This window comes from Mercurialis annua, linkage group LG5 (assembly GCF_937616625.2).
Source record: "Mercurialis annua linkage group LG5, ddMerAnnu1.2, whole genome shotgun sequence".
Lineage (NCBI taxonomy): Eukaryota > Viridiplantae > Streptophyta > Magnoliopsida > Malpighiales > Euphorbiaceae > Mercurialis > Mercurialis annua.
Genome location: NC_065574.1, coordinates 52164912 through 52186066, shown reverse-complemented (window position 1 = coordinate 52186066; position 21155 = coordinate 52164912). Strand labels below are relative to the sequence as shown.

General features: G+C 30.7%; 4 protein-coding genes across 4 annotated transcripts; 3 read left to right on the top strand and 1 right to left on the bottom strand.

Annotated features, from left to right (window-relative positions):
• Positions 1-987: 987 nt before the first annotated feature.
• LOC126680101 (uncharacterized) lies at positions 988-2794 on the top strand. The gene is made up of 2 exons (XM_050375149.2): positions 988-1205; positions 2370-2794. Exons 1-2 carry the CDS (start codon positions 1113-1115, stop codon positions 2682-2684), a joined length of 408 nt encoding a protein of 135 aa, XP_050231106.1. The 5' UTR covers positions 988-1112; the 3' UTR covers positions 2685-2794.
• Positions 2795-4234: 1440 nt separating this feature from the next.
• Positions 4235-5397, bottom strand: LOC126683187 (uncharacterized). The gene has a single exon (XM_050379027.2). It carries the CDS (start codon positions 5335-5337, stop codon positions 4243-4245), a length of 1095 nt encoding a protein of 364 aa, XP_050234984.1. The 5' UTR covers positions 5338-5397; the 3' UTR covers positions 4235-4242.
• A 4572-nt stretch (positions 5398-9969) lies between these two features.
• On the top strand, positions 9970-12095 carry LOC126680338 (uncharacterized). The gene is made up of 5 exons (XM_050375460.2): positions 9970-10353; positions 10442-10529; positions 10626-10702; positions 10816-10872; positions 11612-12095. The coding sequence occupies exons 1-5, from the start codon at positions 10240-10242 to the stop codon at positions 11819-11821; spliced, it is 546 nt and encodes a 181-aa protein (XP_050231417.1). The 5' UTR covers positions 9970-10239; the 3' UTR covers positions 11822-12095.
• Positions 12096-18959: 6864 nt separating this feature from the next.
• LOC126680211 (leucine-rich repeat extensin-like protein 6) lies at positions 18960-19917 on the top strand. The gene has a single exon (XM_050375270.2). It carries the CDS (start codon positions 19246-19248, stop codon positions 19678-19680), a length of 435 nt encoding a protein of 144 aa, XP_050231227.1. The 5' UTR covers positions 18960-19245; the 3' UTR covers positions 19681-19917.
• Positions 19918-21155: the final 1238 nt, after the last annotated feature.

Here is a 21155-nt window from a genome sequence, read left to right as displayed (position 1 = left end):
TTTTACAAAATTAAATTGTACACGAACAAATTTATTTGCAACCAGTTCATCCTGACAGTATTCTTTATAATATTTTATTCTTTTTTAGTGCCGCGTCTAATTTTCTTAGGAATCTTTTTATGGTTATTTTGTTTTTTTAACTAAATCTTACTTTATTAATTTATCACCGTTTAAAGAGTTTTCATCACATTTATTCGATGATCAAATAACATAAAAACAAAACAACTGTAATTTTCTTTTTCCGAGTATTTATTTCACACAACGAATATGCCACATTATTTTTACAACAAGTTAATAAACATTTGCAATAAAAAAAATTTATTTATTACTTTTTTTTATTAAACATTTATATATAACTAACACCCCATAAATTTGTTGCACGAATGACGTGGCACAACCGTTGCGGTGTATAATTATTATTTTTTCCCCTCAATTAGTGATTGCTGACAAAGTTTTAGGCCTCGCTTGGTTCGTTTTATAGCAATTCCCGGGAAGTTAACTTTCCGAGAAGTATAATTTCTGGGAAGTTAACTTCTCAGCAAGTTGATAAATATTACGTGTTTTGATTTTTACTTTTCGGGAAGTACGGAATTAATTTTTAATTAAAAGACAAAAATATCCTATGATAATTTTTATATAAATTTAAAAAGGAAAAAAAGAAGAAAAAGTTAAGGTTAAATTAGGAAAATACAACAAAAGTGTTAGGAAAGTTCTACTTCCTTGAATTTTTCTAGGGAAGTTACTTCCCTAGTGAAAGGAAAGTCAAACATCCAACTTCTCGGGAAGTAGAATGTATAAATTGAACCAAATAAAAAATATTTACTACTTTTCGGGAAGTACAACTTTTCTAACCTATTTACCCCCAACCAAGCCAGCCAGCCAGCCCTTAGTCATGACCATTAGAGAAGGCCTAAGGCCACAAGTTTCCAAAAGGATGAAGAAATTTGCAGGCTGACAAGTAAAGGCCCATATTTTGCCATTAAGATCCATTTTCATTTTTCATTTTTGATTTGGGTGGACACTTCCTTGCCACCGTCCTCTCCCTCTTTCACAGCCATAATTCACGCAATCAACTCCAGTTCCGGTGGCGATCTTGTCGGAGAACGCAACACATGGCACTCCTTAATTCGTTGCTTACTTCGAACCTGTTTCACCATTCAACGGGAGGAGCAGACTTTCCGGTCTTCAAGCGACCGTTGATTCAGGTTTTGTTTTTTCAATTCTCTTCACTTAAAACCTACTTCTGTTAAGTTGCTCTTGCTATGACTGAACTGCTATATTTTGATTTTTAATTTGGGTTTGATTTAGGAAAGAAAATTTATTAGCATTTTTAATTAAACAGATATTTGAGTTCGAGCTCAGAGGATATCTGAGCTATTCGAGTTCGAGACTGGAGTTTAATAATTTAAAATTATTATATTTGATGTTATTTTAATATTTGTTACTGTTTAATATGGAATTTAACCAAGTAAGATGATACATATTTAAAATTTAGAGATATAAAATGTCTATACACTGAAAAAGAAAATTGTCTTTTATGTGTAAGAGGTGAGCTAGTTTCACTAGCCTCTTTAGTTGATACTCAGAGTTCGGTTCGAGCTGGACTCGAAAAATACCGAGTCAATCTCAAGTAACTCGCGAATAGCTCAACTTGCTTATACCAACATAGTCTTTAGTTCGAAGCCTATACCTAAGCAACAGACTTCGCACCTGCCCTGCCCTGCCCGTTGAGTTTAAGGTTGAATACTAATATTTTTATAATAAATTTGGTCTATGAATCCGACTCAGTATGAGATCTATTTTTATATATAAAATTGAAGATTTAGTTTTAGTTAAAAATGCAGGTTCAAAAGTTTAAACCGAATCTGTGTAAATTGGATTTAAATATTCATTTCAAGGCATGGGCTCTTTGGTTCGAGGCTATACCTGTGCAAATAGGTACCCTCCTGGCCTGCCAAGTCCCAACTTGCTTGGTCGGGATCTGGAAACTTAACATTTTACACTATGCCATGGCGGAGTCCAAATATTATTTAGACCAGCTTTTAGTTATTGTATCTTTAGATTTTCATTATTAGGTAAAATTTTATAGAGGACTAAAACAATTTAAACCGAGTTTGCGTTAATTTAACATACGTATCGGTCTTGGATAATGAATATTAAGTCCGAATCGGATATGAACTATGTTTGTATGTAAAAGATTGGAGCTCAGTTAGATCAGGTCGGAATCCGCTCAAATCTGGCTATGATTACATTGATTAGTACTTCTAGCCCAATTTGTCGCCAATGAATTGCAGAAAAAATGTAAATTCCTTGTAGGCTAGAGGCAAGAGTAAAATGAGGAGCTCAATTTGTTTTGCCATTTATGGTAGGTAGTAAGACTGAAAGAGAAGAAACCAAATGCTCCGAAAGCCATTAATGTTTCAAGGAGAGATGCATTGCTATATTTGTCTGCAGGCTCTCTTGCTGGATTCACCATTTTCACGGCAGAACCTGCTGAAGCTCGCATTGGAAGGCAGGAGATGAAGAAAAAGGTTTTGGAGAAGCTCCGGGAGAAGGCGAGGATGTCGAAGACTGAGAATGGGAAGACAGAATCTCCGTCAAGTCAATCGTCTTCTAAGCAGGAATCTGTTCTACCATTGCTACCACCATTACCATTTCCAAATCTACAAGCAGCTACAATTTGAAACCTTATTGAAACAAGTGTTCCCATATAATTCAAATTCTGAAATCGAAATTATTGATAGAATTTGTAAATGAATTTTACAAACTTTAGAGAATAAATTTTCTTGACTAATTGTCCCTTATCTTTTTTATTAATATTTTATGTCTTTCAAATAGAACAAAATAGTATAGTTCAAGGACCAAATAGAATAAAATAGTACTCCCTCCGTCCACAATTGATAGACTGATTTCCTTTTTTAGATGTCCCAAATTATAAGCTGATTTCTTTAATTAGAAGGTGGTAAATCAAGTATTTGTCTAAAATACCCTTATTTAAATTATTACTTAGTCAACTCAAATAAATTCGGCTTAAAATGATGGCAATCTTATAAATTCGTTTATTACTTATTTACACTTTTGAATAGTAATATTACAAGATTGCCATCATTTTAATAACGTGTCATTATGTCATAGGTTTAGTCCACGGATGACGTGGTGGACTGAGTCTACCTAAGAATTTCTCCATCTGGAGAGATTCTTAGGTAGACTCAGTCTACCACGTCATCCGTGGACTAAGCCTATTATATAATGATACGTCATTAAAATGATGACAATCTTATAAATTCGTTTATTACTTATTTACACTTTTGAATAGTAATATTACAAGATTGCCATCATTTTAATGACGTGTCATTATGTCATAGGCTTAGTCCACGGATGACGTGATGGACTGAGTCTACTTCTCTAAACATCTGATAGTTCCAAGACTTGCATAATGTTGTAGGAGAGTGTCAACTGTTAAGAGAAAATCTAAAAGATTTTGCACTAATTTTGAGTATACATTGATTAGGTTTCTATATTTGTGTTCTAAATTTAAACCGTGACTTAATGTATTTTACTAGTATTTCAAGAATAGAGTGTTAATTATAATACAAAAATATAAACTTTAATACATTTATTGAATAAGGGTAATATAGGCAATTAGTGTAATTTTAACTAAAAAAACTATATCTTTAAATACGCGTGTAAATCCAAATCAGCCTATCAATTGTGGACGGGAGGAGTATAATTTAGGGGTTAAATAGAACAATTTATGCATTTTAATTATCCTTCATGCACTTTAAAACATTTGAAAACACGCGCTTTTATTATATTAAACGAAAAGGGTCAGATTGACAAAAAAGTTATAGTTGGTGGGTTAAATAGAATAAAAAAAGCTAAGAGATTTAATAAAATACAAAAATAGTTTAAAGATCTGAGAGAATAAAAGCGTATATTTTAAAGGTCAAATGATGTATTAAACCTTTTTTTTTGGTTTCATACTCTCTTCTTCATCTTTGTTCAAATAGTGATTTAAAATTATTCATAAAATGCATATAAATTTCCTTTTAATTTTACAATTATCAACAATTGATTATTATTATTATCGTTATCATATAATCTAAATTAGACTATGAGATCATTATAAAAATAAAAACCTTTTATTAGAAAAAGAAAAAACTACAAAATCTCTATTTAATTATCTCTAAAAATAAAAATAAGTACAATTTAAACATTAAAATTTAAACCCCCCTCAACAAATTAACCATTCTTTTTATCCAAGTTAGTAACAAGTTGTTTCATTTGAAACCTCCAAAAACAAAAATAAGCAAAACCCAAACCAATCAAAACAAATATCCAAATATTCTCCTCTTTACTCTCCTTAACCGAATTAACTTCCTCAATATCAAACCACTCCCTTTTTCCATTTCCCATCATACCCTCAAAAACACTCCCATATAACACATAAGCCCTGTCCTCTCTCCCTATAGTGACTGAAGTAGGAAATCTCTCGATATCGAGGTCAGTTTGGTCATAAACCACACCCTCACTCCAACTGTCATCACTTTTTATATACCACAGTTTATTTGGGGAAACAACCAAAACGACGCCGTCTTTACGAAGAGATATTCCGTCCGCTAACGGTAGATCCTCCGTTAACAAAACCGGCCTGGCTCGACCGTCATCTTCGTTAACCTTAAACATCTTGCCTGTGTTGGATTGCACTACGAGGAGATAACCTTTGCTGACGTAAGCAATTCCGTTTAGACCACAGTCACTAAATGATGAGTTTTGGTCAACGGCAATAGGATACTCCGTGAATGACGGAGATCTGGAGAAAATTGAGGCTTCTCCGTGACTGTTAACTTTCCAGATTAGGTTTTGACCGGAGTTAGTGACGTAAGCGTTTCCTTTGAAATCAACGGCGACATCGTTAGCGACGGAGAGTTTGTCGGCGACGTCGTTGGATTCAGGGAGGAGAGAGAGGAAGAGGCGGCTGCGGGAGGTGAGGTCGTAGGCGGCGAGAGCATTGAACGGAGAGAGAGGAGGGGCGGAGTGGATGACGGCGAGGAGACGGTTATAGCGAGAATCAACGGCGAGGCCTAAAACGGTGGAGTTTGGAGGAAGGGAGGGATCTGAGATTAGGGTTTCGACGATGCCGGCGTCGGAAACGGAGTGGATAGTGCGGTGGTAAAGAGAGCCGACGATGAAGTGTTGTGCGGCGGGATCGTAGGTGAGGCCTTCTGGATAGAGATTTGGTGAGTGGAAATTAATTATGTGGGGTTTTGCGGTGGTTGAGGATATGAAGGTCGTCGCTAAAAGTAACAGAAGGAAGGAGATTGTAGACGACGACATTGTTTTGCTGTGAAAAGAAATATTGGGACGGCTATTAAAAGCTAAAAAAAAAAAAACTTGGCCAGGGGGTTTTCTTTGTAATATTATATACTCCCTCCGTCCCACTTTATAAGTCCCATTTGACTTTACACACAGATTAAGAAAACATTAATTATTCTTGTCTTTTCATGTTTTTTCATGTTTTGCCCCTATTAATGATAGTGGAATTTTACATAGAACTCTTTTAAGATAACTAAAATAAGGGTAAAATGGAGTATTCAATGGAAAAGTATTCTAAAAATAGTAATGGAACTCTTTTAAGATAGAACTCTTTTACATAGAAATCTTTTATAAAAGTTTCATAAAAGTCCTGATCTTTCAATTTTGTCAATTTTGGCAAAAAACAAATTATTTGGTTTCAGTTGTGGCCAACTCTCAATTTGATTTCAATTTGCCTATGTGGCGTCTATGTGACGCCTATGTGGTATGTCAAATATTGAAAGTTCAGGAATTTTGTGAAACCAAATAATCCATTTTTGGCCAAAATTGATAAAATTGAAAGGTCATGACTTTTGTGAAACCAAATAATCAGTTTTTGACCAAAATCGACAAAATTAAAAGGTCAGAATTTTTGTGAAACTTTTATGAAAGATTTGACCTTTTTATGACATATGGCCTTTATATTTCTGTCAAAAGCTTTTAAAATGTAGTTTAGTTTTGGTTTAAATACGAACCAGTAATTAACTATTAAGCCGTCTCATCAGTCAGTGACGAAGCCAGCCCCAAAATTGAGATGGGGCACAAATTTAACTTTTTTAAAAAATAAAATATCATACCTCAAAAAAATACATCAAATAAATAAGTTTTTTTCTGATTAACTAAACAATATCATGAAAAATCAATTCGACTTTTTATTTTATTTTATTTTACATGTAATGAATTTGTCTTAATGGAAATAAAAAGTAAAAAGACGCATCAAATTTACTATATTTGAAAAATATTAAAAAAAAAGGTATGTTTTTGAATAGAAATACATTGAAAAATTAAAATGAGAGTTTAATTCCAATAGGGCTTATGCAATATGAAAAAAAATTATGTTAATTTATATGATAATTAGGCTTCGATATACACTTCCTAATTTTAATATTTTTTTATATTGATCTAAATTGCATATTAGACTTTATTATATAATATTTTGCTACAAAATCTAATGATTTTTCTATCAAATCCAAGTAATGTATTAAATGGTATGTTGCTTTTTACTATTGTGCACAATGATAAAGTGTAATTAACCCATAAATTTAGATTATTAGGCTATGAAATATTTTTCTTTTAATGTGAGGTAGGGCCCAGGCACAGCCTGGCCCTACCTTACCTCCGTCTCTGTCATCAGTCATCAGTCCTTATTGTCCTAATCCTTTCCTTTTCATATAAAGTTTAAGGATCTCTCGAGTTGATTTCAACTTTAAAGATTATATTCACAATTTATACTGTTTATTGTAAATTAAAGGCCAAACGTCTTAAAAATATCAAACCTTTCATAAAAGTTTCACAAAAGTCCTGACTTTTCAATTTTGTCGATTTTGGCCAAAAATAAAATATTTGGTTTCAATTGTGGCCAACTCTCAGATTGATTTCAATTTACCTATGTGGCTCCTATGTGACGCCTATGTGGCATGCTAAATATTGAAAGGTCAGGACTTTTGTGAAACTAAATAATCCACTTTTGGACAAAATCGACAAAATTGAAAGTCAGGACTTTTGTGAAACTTTTGTGAAAGGTTTGACCTTTTTACAACATTTGGCCTAAATTAAATGATATATATCAATTTAATTAAAATTATACTTTTTTTTAATGTACACCATTCATTTTAAATAAACGGTGTAAATTAGCATAAATCGTATTTTGAACATGACCTCTTAAGTTGAAATGAATTTGAGATATTTTAATCCACCGTTTAAATATATTTATTATAATTTCAATTTTGAAAATTAGTGTAGGAAATTTCAATTGTCACCATGTAGCACAATCTTTCGCTTTTGAATGATTGTCATCCTTGTGGGTTTTATCCCTGTTTTGTCCATCTCTATCTCCCCCATTCTTATTCAAGTTCGGCTGCTTGCTTTTGAATTGAGAAGAGTAGTCAATTAGAGATTTCGCCGTAGCGATAGCATCATCGAGAGACTGAACACCACGTTGGTTTAGCTCAACTCTTGCCTAATCTTTCAACTCGTCTTTGAAGTAGAAGAGGGAGTCCTTGTCAAACAAATCCTTGATTTCAAACATGAGAGTAGTGAATTCTTTAATATATCAGAAACAGTACCTGATTGTCTTAACCGTCACAACTTTCTCCTTGCTTCACTGTCAGCATTATGCAGCATAAAATGCTTGCATAAAATCCACCTCCATTCTTAGTCCGCAGAGCTAGGGGTGAGCAACGGTCGGTTCGGTCATCGAACCGCCCAAAAATTCAAAACCGTTTGGTTTTTTAAAAATTTCGGTCACCGAACCGTATTAACCAAATTATATCAAAACCGTATTAACCAAACCGAAATATTACGGTTCGGTTCTGTTCGGTTCGGTCGAAAACCGTAATATTTTTTGTATGGTTTTTAGAAAGAAAAAAAACAGTTTTTTAAAAAATAAATAAAAAAAATGGAAAAATTTAACCTAGAGAGTACATGTTCTTTAAATTAAATCTATATTTATCGTTTTTTATTATAAAACTATAAAATTAAACAAGTTTAATATATAAATGTGAGTATATGAAAGTTTAAAACAACGTAATTTTTACATACGGTCGGTTCGGTTAGTACGGTTATTTTTTTGTAAAAACCGTAAACCGAACCGAATAGTCAAAATTTTAAAAATTCGGACCGTAACCGAACCATATTTTCAAATTATATTTCGGTTTGATTAATTCGGTTCGGTTCGGTTCGGTTATTCTGTTTTGACCGTTTAATGCTCACCCCTACGCAGAGCTGTCCCTCAACAAATCCCCGAATATTTGTGAGTTCTCTTGCAAAAGATTGTATTTCACCCTTTAGGGTCTTACCAAGTTCATTCATCATGGATTTTGCAGTTATAGTAATTTATGCATTCTCTTCGATCAAGTTTTCAAGGTCATCCGAGATATTGCCAACAACATGTTGAACATCCTCAACATGTTTCTCCAACATAACAATTATAGGCTCAAGGGTCAACCTGATTGCATCACCCGTTTGAACCTTAGATTTGCTACGTTTGGTGTTGGTACGTTGAGTAGGTTGTCCACGAACGTCAGATTGCCCATTAGTTTGCTCTTGTTGCACATCCACACTAACATTAATAGTTTCCTCACTTGCCATGTTTTCATAGTTTGCAAAACAGGAGTACCTAGGATAACGAAGTTAGGAATTTCACACGTTAACCCGTGCGGCACCTAGGCGATCTTACTTGTGGAGATGTTAAGTAAGCCTTGAATTTTAGTATGAAAGTAACTTAGTAGCAAATAGGGACAATAAGAGATTGACTAATACAAATTTGTATTGATAGTAAGTAAAGAGCTTTATAATGATTCGTATATGTTTACAAATGAGGGGGTTTGCGTATTTATAGAGTTTCCATCTCCTCAATGAATGGTTAAGATCTATTTGATCCAATGATTTCTATTCTACAGTCTAGAACTATCAACATTATTTTATATAATGTAAAAAGCTACTATATCTAGTACTCCCTCCGTCCCACTCTAATTGACAAAGTAACTAAATTACAATAACCTATACAAACTAATAAATGACATAGATCGTTATTTCTATACCCTTCTATTGATAATGGAGCTAATTAATACTATTTATATATATATTGTTCAAATTCTCATTAAATATTCACCATTTTCCATAAAAAGTTTAATTTAAATGAGGGTAAAGATGGAAAATTAAATGATACAATTGTAGTTAAGTTAGTTTTGTCAATTAGAATGGGACATCAAAAATCTCATATTTTGTCAATTAGAGTGAGATGGAGAGAGTACCTTCCAAAGAGTTCTAGAGTATTTCGGATTAATTTAGAAGATTTTAGATAATTTCGGAATAGTCTCGTGAAGAAATTTTTAAAATGTTCAGGAAAAGTCTAGAGTATTTTAGATGATTGTAAAATGTTCTAAAAATTCTAGAATTTTTCAGAGAATTCTATAATATAAAGTTTCTAGATTGTTCTGGAGAGTTCCATAACATGAGATCCAAGACTGTTTTGGAGAGGTTTGAGACATAAAATCCATCACGTGCCAAGAATTGTATGACACATAACAATTTGCTGCAAATTGTAAGCGTATTATAAATTTAATATTAAGTACTAGGAAAAAATGAGATTTTCAGAAATTTACTTTAATGTGAGGGTTAAGTTTAACGATGTATATTTTTTTAATAAAAATAAATAATATAAATTAAATTAAATTTATATATATAGTAAAATATATAAATTAAACTAAATTATTTTTATAAGAAATGACGTAGACTCCTTGAATTTATCCGGCAAATTAAATGGATTTGATGGTATCCAACAAATATCTACCTTTTGATTAGCAATTTGGAACCTTGAAAGCCACGTGCCGCAATCTGAAAACCAAAAGAACAGATCCATCAACATTGAGGGTCCCCCACATTCAAACCCATCAAAATATCTAGCTTTCCTCTTCCAGAAACAACAGTTCGGGAAGTTTCTGGATCATAAAACACACACGACACATCGTCTTCTTAAACCTCTCCTTACATATTTCTCCACTCTATAAAAACAACTTCAACTCCTTTCAACAATGTCTATCATTTCCTTGTCTTGCATGTTCTTCCTGTCTTTCTAACGTAAGACTTTGTTTTTCAACGTAAGACTTTGTTTTTCAACGTTTCTTGTAAGTATATAAACGTGAGTTTTGCCATACGGTGGAGATGGAGGATAGTGGGGTTTCGACCGGTTCATGTTCATCTTATTATAGTGTTCTTGGTGTGAGTTCGGACTCTTCCATTGAAGAGATTAAACGTGCTTATCATAGACTTGCTATGGTGAGTTTTTTGAAGTGTTTCTTGATTTGGTTTTTGGTTCTTTGTTCTTGTAATTTGTTTTACTGAGTTGTGAATTTGTATGGTGCAGCAATGGCATCCTGATAAATGGGCGAGGACGCCTTCTTTGTTAGCTGAAGCTAAACGTAAGTTCCAGCAAATTCAAGAGGCGTATTCAGGTAAAATTTCATAATGTCAGTGTTGATTTTAGGTTTCTTGACAGTGAAATTGGATGTACTAATTCTTATTCGTCGTGGTTGTTCTGTTTATGACAGTGTTATCTGACCATAAAAAGAGGGCCTTATATGATATTGGCATGTATGATCCTCAAGATAATGAAGAAGAAGAAGATGTAAGAGATTGTTTTGCCCTTAGTAATATTATCTGCAGTTCAAAAAAATTATGGTGATTTCTTTTGAAGTCTCTGTTTTTTACGGCTTATTAATATGGTGTTGTTCGTTTCAGGGATTCTCTGATTTTGCTCAAGAAATGGTATCTCTAATGGCACAGGAGAAGAGAAAAGTAAGTGATCATTATTGTATTAAGAATTAAGTTGCATTTCAAGTGACATTATGGGATTTGCCAAATGTTTTATGCTTAATATTCGGTTATAATGATGTTCTTTCATATAAATCTACAATTTAAGTTCTGAGGATCTTTAATTAGTTCTTTCAATGAAATTTTTGAATATATAGACAAAGTATAGAAGCTCTGTTTTATGTTATATTTGCACATAAATTTGAAAATGTGAGTTTAAAAGGTGTGAGATGAAATAAACACTAAGCTAAAGTAACATTTGGATAGGGCTTGGAATTAGATATTTATAAATGTTGTATGGTTTAAATGGCAGCATGTGTCAAATGGGTGATTTTCCACTTCATGTGGTGGACCCTCAGTGCCCTGAATACTATGAGTTGTGCAATTTCATAAGATGTTTTAAAATATTTTAAAATATCTAGCTAGATGATACTAAGGACTATCTGCTTTATACAACCAAGCATGGCCAATCTTATTTTCCGGGGGCAAAGTTTGATTTAGAGGCTTTATTTAATAAAAGATAAATATTTTAATTATTTAGTAATAATTTAGAAATAGTTACCACATACATATAAGGAATGCATAATAAATAAGAAATCATTCAGCTGTTAAATTTCATTTAATACTTTCAATTAGTTTATAAGCCTTGTTAAACAACATAACTTAGCTGAATTTTGTTCAATTTGTGCTATTTCTAACCATGCACCTTTGCTAATTACTGCAGAATAAGAATTACAGCATGGAGGAGTTGCAAACAATGTTAATGGATATGGTACAAGGATTCGAATCTTCGTTTTCATACACCGAATTTTCCGGCCATGACAGCTCGAAAAGGGCGCGGTATGATTCCAACGCAACGATGAATGACAGAGGTTCACATTTTGGCATACCAAGCTGGGGCATATACGGAACTACAAGCAGTTTTTGTAACTGAAAATTGCAATTTTGCTCGTTCTGAAGGCCTTTTGATTGTCAAGATTGCAAGACATGTAAACAAAATAAAAAAATGTTTGTCTTTTCAATCTTGTTGACGGACATGAGTTGTGACTTATGATGTGTTGTGACTTGTGATCTGAGTCATTGTACATATGTTTTTAGATAGATGATGATGACAAATTAATGTGTAGGAAGTTTCCTGATGAAATGCTTAAGCATGACACTTTTTTTTTGGAGGAATTAAGCATGACTTCAGTTGCATGTGTTTATGATGATTTTGGTAAAATTTTAGTGGGAAGAAGATACAAGATGCTTCAAGAAAATGGGCCAGTGGCCTCGAATATTTTTTATGAAGCATGAGCTGGCCAGGGCAAGAAAAAAAATCAAGGTCCTATGCTCAGCAGCTCATGCAAGGCAAGGAAACCCCAACGATAATGAAGCCCGTGACGTCCTCTGGCACGACGCTAAAGAAGCCATAACGGTTACCTTTTGGGATGACAAATGCTAATTTGGCAGTTTCTCTTCATGAGATTTCCGATTGTTGACAAAAACTTGTGTTCGCATTATAGTAATTCTACCCCTGAGGAGAGCTTTAATGGCCACCAGGCTGAGCCGGGCTTGGGCTGAGCCTACTTAAATTTCAAGTCCAATGAGAGCCTGGTCTGGTTTTTATTTGAGAAAATTACATAAATGGGCTAAACACGGGCTGTTATTACAAAATTGCTAGGCCTCTAAAATTCTTTCACATGTGCTAACTTTTTGTTTAAATTAGATAGCTATTAGCGGGACTATTTTACATACTTACTTGAATCATCCATACTTTACACGTGTCATTTAGATTTAATTTTTATTTTCATAGATCAACACATGTTGCTTTTCTTCTTTCTTTTTACTCTTTCTATTTTTTTTATTTCTTTCTTTAAAGGCCATGATTATCCTTTTCATGTTGCAGTAACAACTTATTTTGATTCTTCTTGATTCTCCATTTATTTATTTATTTCATTTTTTTGATTCCTCACTCCTTAAATCAAATTCTAATCTTCCTCTTTCAATCTCCGTTTTTTTTCTTTCATTTTGATGAAAATCGAAGAAGAGTTGCAAACTAATGTGAGATTTTCGGTACGTTTCCTTTCTCACGCGCCTCCTCGATTCCTATACTCGATCTTCCATTGATAGAAGATGAGCCAAGCGATTCTTCATCTGATGGGCGCGGCTCTGGTTTTGATTACAGTGAGGTATTTTAAGAATTCAATGGACATGATTTTGCAATTTTTTATGAGGAGATGGTGATAATGGAGCAACCAAACAACCATACTGATTCCTAAGATGATGACAAGACTTCGTAATATTTTTAGTATTTAGTTTTCTTTTGCTTAAAGTGAAATTAAAATATGGAATTTTTTTATTTTATTTTAATAGATATGTATGAACTCATAATTTAAGATATATAAATAATACGTATTTTATGTATGTGTTTTGTATTAAATATGTACCATTTATTTATTGTCATATTAAACTTGGTTTTACTTTTAACTTGTAATATTGGAATTATTGGATAGCAATAATTAAATTTGTCTCTTCAGGATATTTTTGTTTGTTTCATTGTATTTAAGCAATGATTTTCATCTTTTTTATGAATTATTATATCGCTTTTGATCTAAGGTTCTTACTTAATTTTATTCATGTTCTTAGTTTTCGATCAATCCAAGTCATGGAATTAGAGTTTTAAAAATTAAACAAAATATTATTGTACTTACCAATTGAACATGGAACAAGTTAGTAAGAGTGGTGGATTAATGTACCAATGGCTGGATCAAAAGTTTACTTTTCTTTCTTTTTTAAATCAAACTGTTAATTTGTACTATAGATTATAGTATGTTCTATGTGTAATCTGATGTAAAGATTATTTACTATAGATTATAGTATGTTCTATGTGTAATCTGTTAATTTGTAACGAATCTCAATTTTGATTATTAGAATTGTATATAATACATATTATTTATGTATCGAGAATATATCATATTTTAATAGTATTTAAAAGATGTATCATGTCTATATTAGGTGATATATATTTGTATGTTACTATTTGTGTATTTTTTTTCTATGTTTATTCATTTTCTTTGTAGTAGATAAGTGTTTTAGTTATAAGAAGTTTAATGTACCATTTTTAGAATGTATCTGAGATATTTTTTAGATGTGTTTGAGATGTATTATTTATATATTTAAGATGTGAATATATCGTTTTTTATACTTTTATTGTAAATAATTCTAAGATTATGTATCATTTGTGTTGTATAGATGTATCTGAAATATATTTTTTCAATAAGTTTCATTAGTAGTATGTGACTGTTTTCGATATACATCTTTGATACATATCAGATAGATATGTTATATATATTAGATACATGTCAGAAACAGTTTAAATATATTTACTTTTAAATATATATTAATTCATCAAACGTGTTTGATATGTTTCTTAAATGTATTTATTAGATAAATTTTTAATATACAATTTATACATGATAAATATATCCTTAATATGCGTCTTCTCGTCAATGGTGGTACCTCAATACCTTCGGGATACATTTTCAGTACATCTCCTATACATTTTTGATACATCTCGAATACACCATCAATACATATCAAAAACAGTTCAAAGAATATCTAAATATATATTATATAAATATATATGTTTTTTAGATGTATTTTTAGATACATCTTTCATATACATTTAAAACATGATAAATAGATCCTTAATACGTATCATTGATATATAATTTATACAATTTACAAAGCATGTGACATACTTTTTATTTCAATACATGTTATACATACATGTCAACTTATCAGATTATTAGAGCTGGAAAATGAAAAGAGTCGTGAAGTAAATTGTGTCTGTTTGAATAGTTTTTGAGATACATTAATAATATAGTTTTGAGACACACACATATATATATATATATATATATATATATATATATATATATAGTATTTTTATCAATGGCGACAAATTTGGTGAAGGGGATAAATATCGTTACTAGTTCTTTTTTTTATATATCACATGTATATAAAGACGTTTATATTGATAAAAGTTGAGTTGAAAAAATTATAACTTATTATTTTTATGCATCAATTTATAGTGAATAGTAACATATCAAAATATTATTGATATTATTTAATGCTTGAATTTTAATTAAAACACGTAATACATATATCTTTTAATTTAAAATATATAATACATACACTTCAGAGACACATAAATAATATATACTAATAATATATTTATTTATTTATTTATTCTTGTGTTAGAAATATGAAAAAAAATCAGACATATCCTTGATACGTATCTAATACATAACCGATATATAAATGATACATGTTTGAATAGTTTGACAAAATGACGCGTGACTAACGCACGGTAGTTAGAACTTTTTAGCATCACTTTTTTCTTGGCAACTGAGTTAAAAAAATAATGCATACAAAATACACTTAAGTGTTAGGCAATTGAGTTAAAAAATGCAACAAAAAAAACCTAAATTATAAAGATGTTTATATCGAGTAACAAATTAAAATGTTATTGATGCGTGAATTTCAATTAAAGTATATGATAGATGTAACTTAAATTTAAAATATGTTATGCATACACATTAAAGACACATTAATACAAAAAAATTATATGAGTGTGTGTGTGTGTGTATATATATGTATATATATATATATATATAATTAACAAAGAACAAGGCGGGCATCAAACATGTAATAGGAAGAACATTTTTAATGGATACTCTTTTATAACATAATTTATGTATTTTTAAAGTATGTGATACATGTTTCTTTTAATTTAAAATATGCTACACATACCCTTATAGGCACATAAATAATAAATATAAATAGTATGTGTGTTTGTGTGTATATACATATATATTTGTTTTAGAAAAAAGAGAAAATGATAATTAAATATGTTTCTGATACATTGCCGATACATCGCGGATACATAAATGATACATGTGAATAATTTTGACAAACTGACGCGTGACTGACGCGCGTGTCATACTCATGTCAGACGCGTTTCTGACGCGTTTTTGACCAATTCTGACGCGTTTTGACTTTTTTTTATTTGTTTTGAGTGTGCCATGTGTTGCATCCTCATTGGGAAGGTATTTAATGTAAACTTTTAGTTTTTTTAGGTGCTCATGTAATTTTTCAGCAAACGTAACATTTTTGTTATTTTCTTTCTCTTTTTAAATATTTTTGTTATTTTCTCTTTTTATTTTTTGCTATCCAAGTCCGGTCCCAAAACTCTATTTTTACGGGTTCGGATTGAGATTTTCCGAGCCTATTTGAAGAATTCTAAAAAATAAAAGTTCGAGCTCATCATAAAATAGCAAATTTTTCGGGCTAAGGGATGGGGCTTAGCTTTAGGATAAAAATTTGGAAAGTTTAGGAGAATACTTAAAAAACTAAAATATTTGTAAATTTACCTCAAAAACTGAAAGTTTATAAGCGTACCTAAAAAAATATTTATTTTTTTACTCCGCAGTTTCAAACGGTTTCAAATACAATTTCTAATAGAGTTTCAAACGGTTTATAACGGTTTCATAAAAATAGAGTTTTAAACGGTTTTAAATACAGTTTCAAAAAACACAATTTGAAACTGTTTTATAAAAATGTTTCAAATACAGTTTAAAACAGTTTTAAAAAACGGAGTATTTTTACAAATTGTTTCAGAGTAAAAAAAACCGGAGTAAAAAAGTAAATTTTTGAAAAAAAAAGGTAAATAAATAATTTTTCAAAAAACGGAGTATTTTTGCAAATATTTTGAACAACAGCGTATTTTCTGCAATTTCCCTAAAAATTGCTGCCCAAACTGGCCCTAGGTAAACGGGTCTAGAGGGATCAGACAAATATCCAAATCCATAAACAAGTAAAACCATTCGAAGGTTCTCGAAAGCTCAGCTCAGCATAATCATTAAATCTGTTGAAGATTTAGTCGCCTGTGGGGTCATCTTTTTTTCTTTTAAAGATAAAATCCTTTGATAAAGATTAAATCACAAAAAAAAAGATATGATAAAGGTAATATATGATCTTTCAATTTTTAATCAACAAATACTAACAAACAAAAAAAGATGGTATAAATTTCGCATATTTGGACCGAACGAGAAACAAGAGTTCCATTGAAGCGGATACTTGGATTTGTCCCTTTTTCCAATAGACCGGTCATACACACGACCCGCTTGATCCTTTGAAGTTTGATATTTGCGATCATCTTTGGCAATTAGATTCTTAAAAGTTAGATCGACAAATCTCAGATCTACAAAAAATTAACTCTAAAATCGGAACAATTAGAGATTCTTGATCAATCTAAGAAAACCAACTATAAAATAAACATACAATTATAAAAAAAAACTTTTCAAGAAAAGAGAAAATTCATAACAGATAGATAAACTTCATATCGAAGAGATTTTATTAAAAAAAAGATTAAACGATAGATTATATATTATTTATGGACGAAGAGGAGGTGATTTCCGACTAAGATTGGAAAATCACTTTCTCCATAAAGAGTTTTCTAAAGGAAAGGGTGAGCAAGGAAATTATAGAGAGAGGGTTGAAAAATTCTTACTCCTTCTGGTGAGTTCATTTAACATGAATTAACTCATTTTAAAAAAAATCAAATAATAAAATACATGCAATATTTACTTCATTATTTCGTAAAATGTTTGAAATTAATAGGTAAATTTAGAATATTTACCAAAAAGAAAAATGTTTTCTGTTTCGGACTAAAAAACTATTTAAACATTTTTTTAAATTATTTTCTTGATTTTTTCAAAATGTTACATTCCATCATTTATCTTTCATGTGAACTTGAAATGCTGAGGAGAGTGGATAACTTTGTAGCAGTTAGATTGACGTCTGAATTTATCATCCCACTGATGCTGACTTAAAAGATGCTTCTATAAGCAAAAAGGAAACGAGCCCATTAACACATTTGGTTGTTATTTCAGTCCATTTTTAAAGCAAACAATACCTTCATAATCACTTCATCTTCTAAGCTACTAGATTCATTTTCATTTTCATTTTAGATTTTATTATTATTAATCTCTATATTGCTGTCTAAAAAATGAAAAGAAAAACAAACAATAGGTCATTTGGAACCACAAATAAAATTTCGTCTTACACGAATAATTTTTTTGATTTTGCCTTTGATTAGATTTATGTATAAGTTTTAAATTGTGAAAAGCATTAAATTCCAACATTTCATAAGCTGTATAAAGTTGCTTATAATACTCAAAGAAATTGCTTTATTGATTCTTGGTATTTGATTCTCACACACACACAACTTTGTCCGACTGGTAGGTGGAAACTGCTAAAACAATCTGCCTCATACGCTATTTATTTCCTATATTATGAAACAATACATTGCTTCCAAAATTTGGTATCAATGCTGAATTGCGAGGAATGATGTGTATAAGCCTTTTTTTTCTATGGCTTTATTAGTCCTTTAGCACTAAACTTCACAATGATACACAAAAGTTTGTATATTTTTTCAATTTATATTTATATTTTAAACAAGAGATAAGAGTTATATGTGCGCTTAATACGTTTGGTTCAGGATTATCTATGTTTTTATAGTTTAAGAATATGTATATATGTTTCTAACGTTTTTAAATAGTCTCATTCCTCTTACATAACACAATTAGGAATATATATGATTTTTTCAAAAAATATTAGTGACCTAAATAAATTTATTTAAAATCATTAGAAATAATAAGTTAGTTTCAAAAATTCATAATAATTAAGAATAAAAAATTCAATAGAAATTTTTGTTATTATGTGTTATTTAATTATCAGAACGACTTCAATAGAACTATTATTTATTTTTTAGTTTCTATCCACAAAATTTTTATATACACACAATTCCAAATTATAAAGATATAAATGATTCTGAGCCAAACGTTAGACTTAGACATACCTTTAAACAATGACTAATTACCCATTAAATATGCAAATTCATATGCCGAAATCTAATTGAGGAGTTTTTGAATTAAATGCTAAACTTAAATAAAATGGTGGGACCCAAATTTGGACTGTCCACATGCAATGGTACTCTTTAAGGTATAACACCCTAGCATAGCATACCAAGAAAAAGATGCCACATAAACAAGTCTAATACTACAACTTTCCATTCCCACAAAAGAAATAAAACCATACCCTAAAATTCATTTAAACCCATCAAAGCTTAATTACATGCACCCAATTTAATCACATACCAAAAAAAATAAAAATCATTCATCATCACTACCCTTCACTTACAATCATATACCCTAATACCCATATAGTCAAATCACCAAACTTGTTCATCAATATATTAAATCTCATCCTCAAGTTAAATTTCTTAACCCAAACTATAGTTTATATTTCAAAATGTTATTAAAGTCCAATTCTTTAGACTTTATGGTGCTACCAAAAATATTTCTTGTTATTTTGATGATAATTTCTTTTGCTGCTACACCAATTCTTGGCTTGGAATCAAGAAAACTTGATGATACTACACTGCCTTCTACACCAACTGATGTGAAGTGTGCTCCTTGTGATCCATCACCTCCACCGCCACCACCGCCGTCACCGTGTCCTCCTCCACCTGCCTTGCCACCACCAGTGCTTCCACCGCCATCTCCAAAGAAACCACCGTCAAGTTACTGCCCTCCACCACCACCGGCATCTTTTATTTACATAACTGGTCCACCAGGTAATTTGTATCCTATTGATAGTGATTTCGGTGGTGCTGGCAGATCAACTGGGGTGTCTAATTTGATTGGATGTGGTTTGTTAGGAATTTTGCTAATAATTGGACTTTGAGAAAGTGCATAAATCAAGATTCTAAAGGTTTAAAAAAGGAGATTTATTTTTTGTGTCTAGAAATATTTTAGTACTTTTTCTTGCTTTATCTCCTAATTGTTAAATAATTAATCCAAAGTTACAGTCCTTTTATTATTGTTCTTGATCCAAATAACAATCTTCATTTTCATGTAGATGTTCATAATCTGATTTTATGTTCTATTAACATATATATAAATTACTCTGTCTTTTATTTTATTTTTCCATTTCTTGTCTCTAACTTTGTTCCTCTACAGTCTATTTTATTTCTTTCAGTTATGTAATCTGATCATTATGGAGGAAGTTACGTGATCACACTGCAAGAAAAAATGAAATTTAGTAAAGTCAAATGTTTGTTCTAAAAATTTAAAACTGATCAGTTTCTTTTGATTCTTAATTTTGGGTATCGATAATCATGGAACTAAGTTATGTGATTAATCTACACAAAAAAATATATTTAATAACGTCACATGTTATGAAAATTCAAACTTGATCAATTTTTTCGATTCCAATTTCCGGGTATATGTATATGAAAATTAAATGTATGCTAATGCCACAATTCATAAAACAAAACCAGTAATAAAAAAAGAAGGTGCAAAAATTCAATTATGTAAATATGTTTCATATTGGATTCTTCTAGGGTAGGCACAAACGACCGACCAAGGCCACCGGCATTCACCAAAAATGCCACAGCCATTTTCATTAATATCGTAACCTTCAATTAGGACCACCATTAATTAGTTAGTGGTGTCCTTTGCATTGGCTTTACATGAAATGTACTTTTATAATAAAGATTAAAAAAATTGAAGAATGAATTAATTTGTATGTGTCAATAGCTTGATTAATCAGTTTTTTTTCTAGAGTTTTATATAAAAATTCATCTTTTAATTTGTATTAGAAGATAATATTTGTGGCATTATTAAATCATAGTTGGTGTTTCTATTACGTTTTGATTTACTTAAAAAAGTAGTAGATGCTTCCATTGGATAAAAGGTCACCAGATGGGGACAGTACCGTTGGCAAAACCAACCAGTGGAAGCCAAAATTAATACAAAATATAGAAATGGAAATTGACTCATGAGTCATAATCATGTAAAGAACAATTATTAGGGTTGAGCATAAAAATAAAAGAGTTAAATCTATATTAAATTATTTACATATTATAATGATAAAAAAATGGTAGATAAAATTTTATAATGGTAAACATAGAAAGTTTGTAATTAATTGGTAAAAAGTAAAAACGAATCTCATAGATTTTATAAAAATACATATCAGTTTTTTTTATTTTTTTAGGTACAAGTAAGCCCTTTATATTTTTAAATAGAACAAATAATCTCTTCCGTCCAATACTATTAGAAACACTCGATAATAGCTGACATATTTCTCATAATCATATATAAAAGAAGGTTTAAAAATAATTTTAGTGTTTAAAATATTTAGCGAAAAATGAGAGAGTA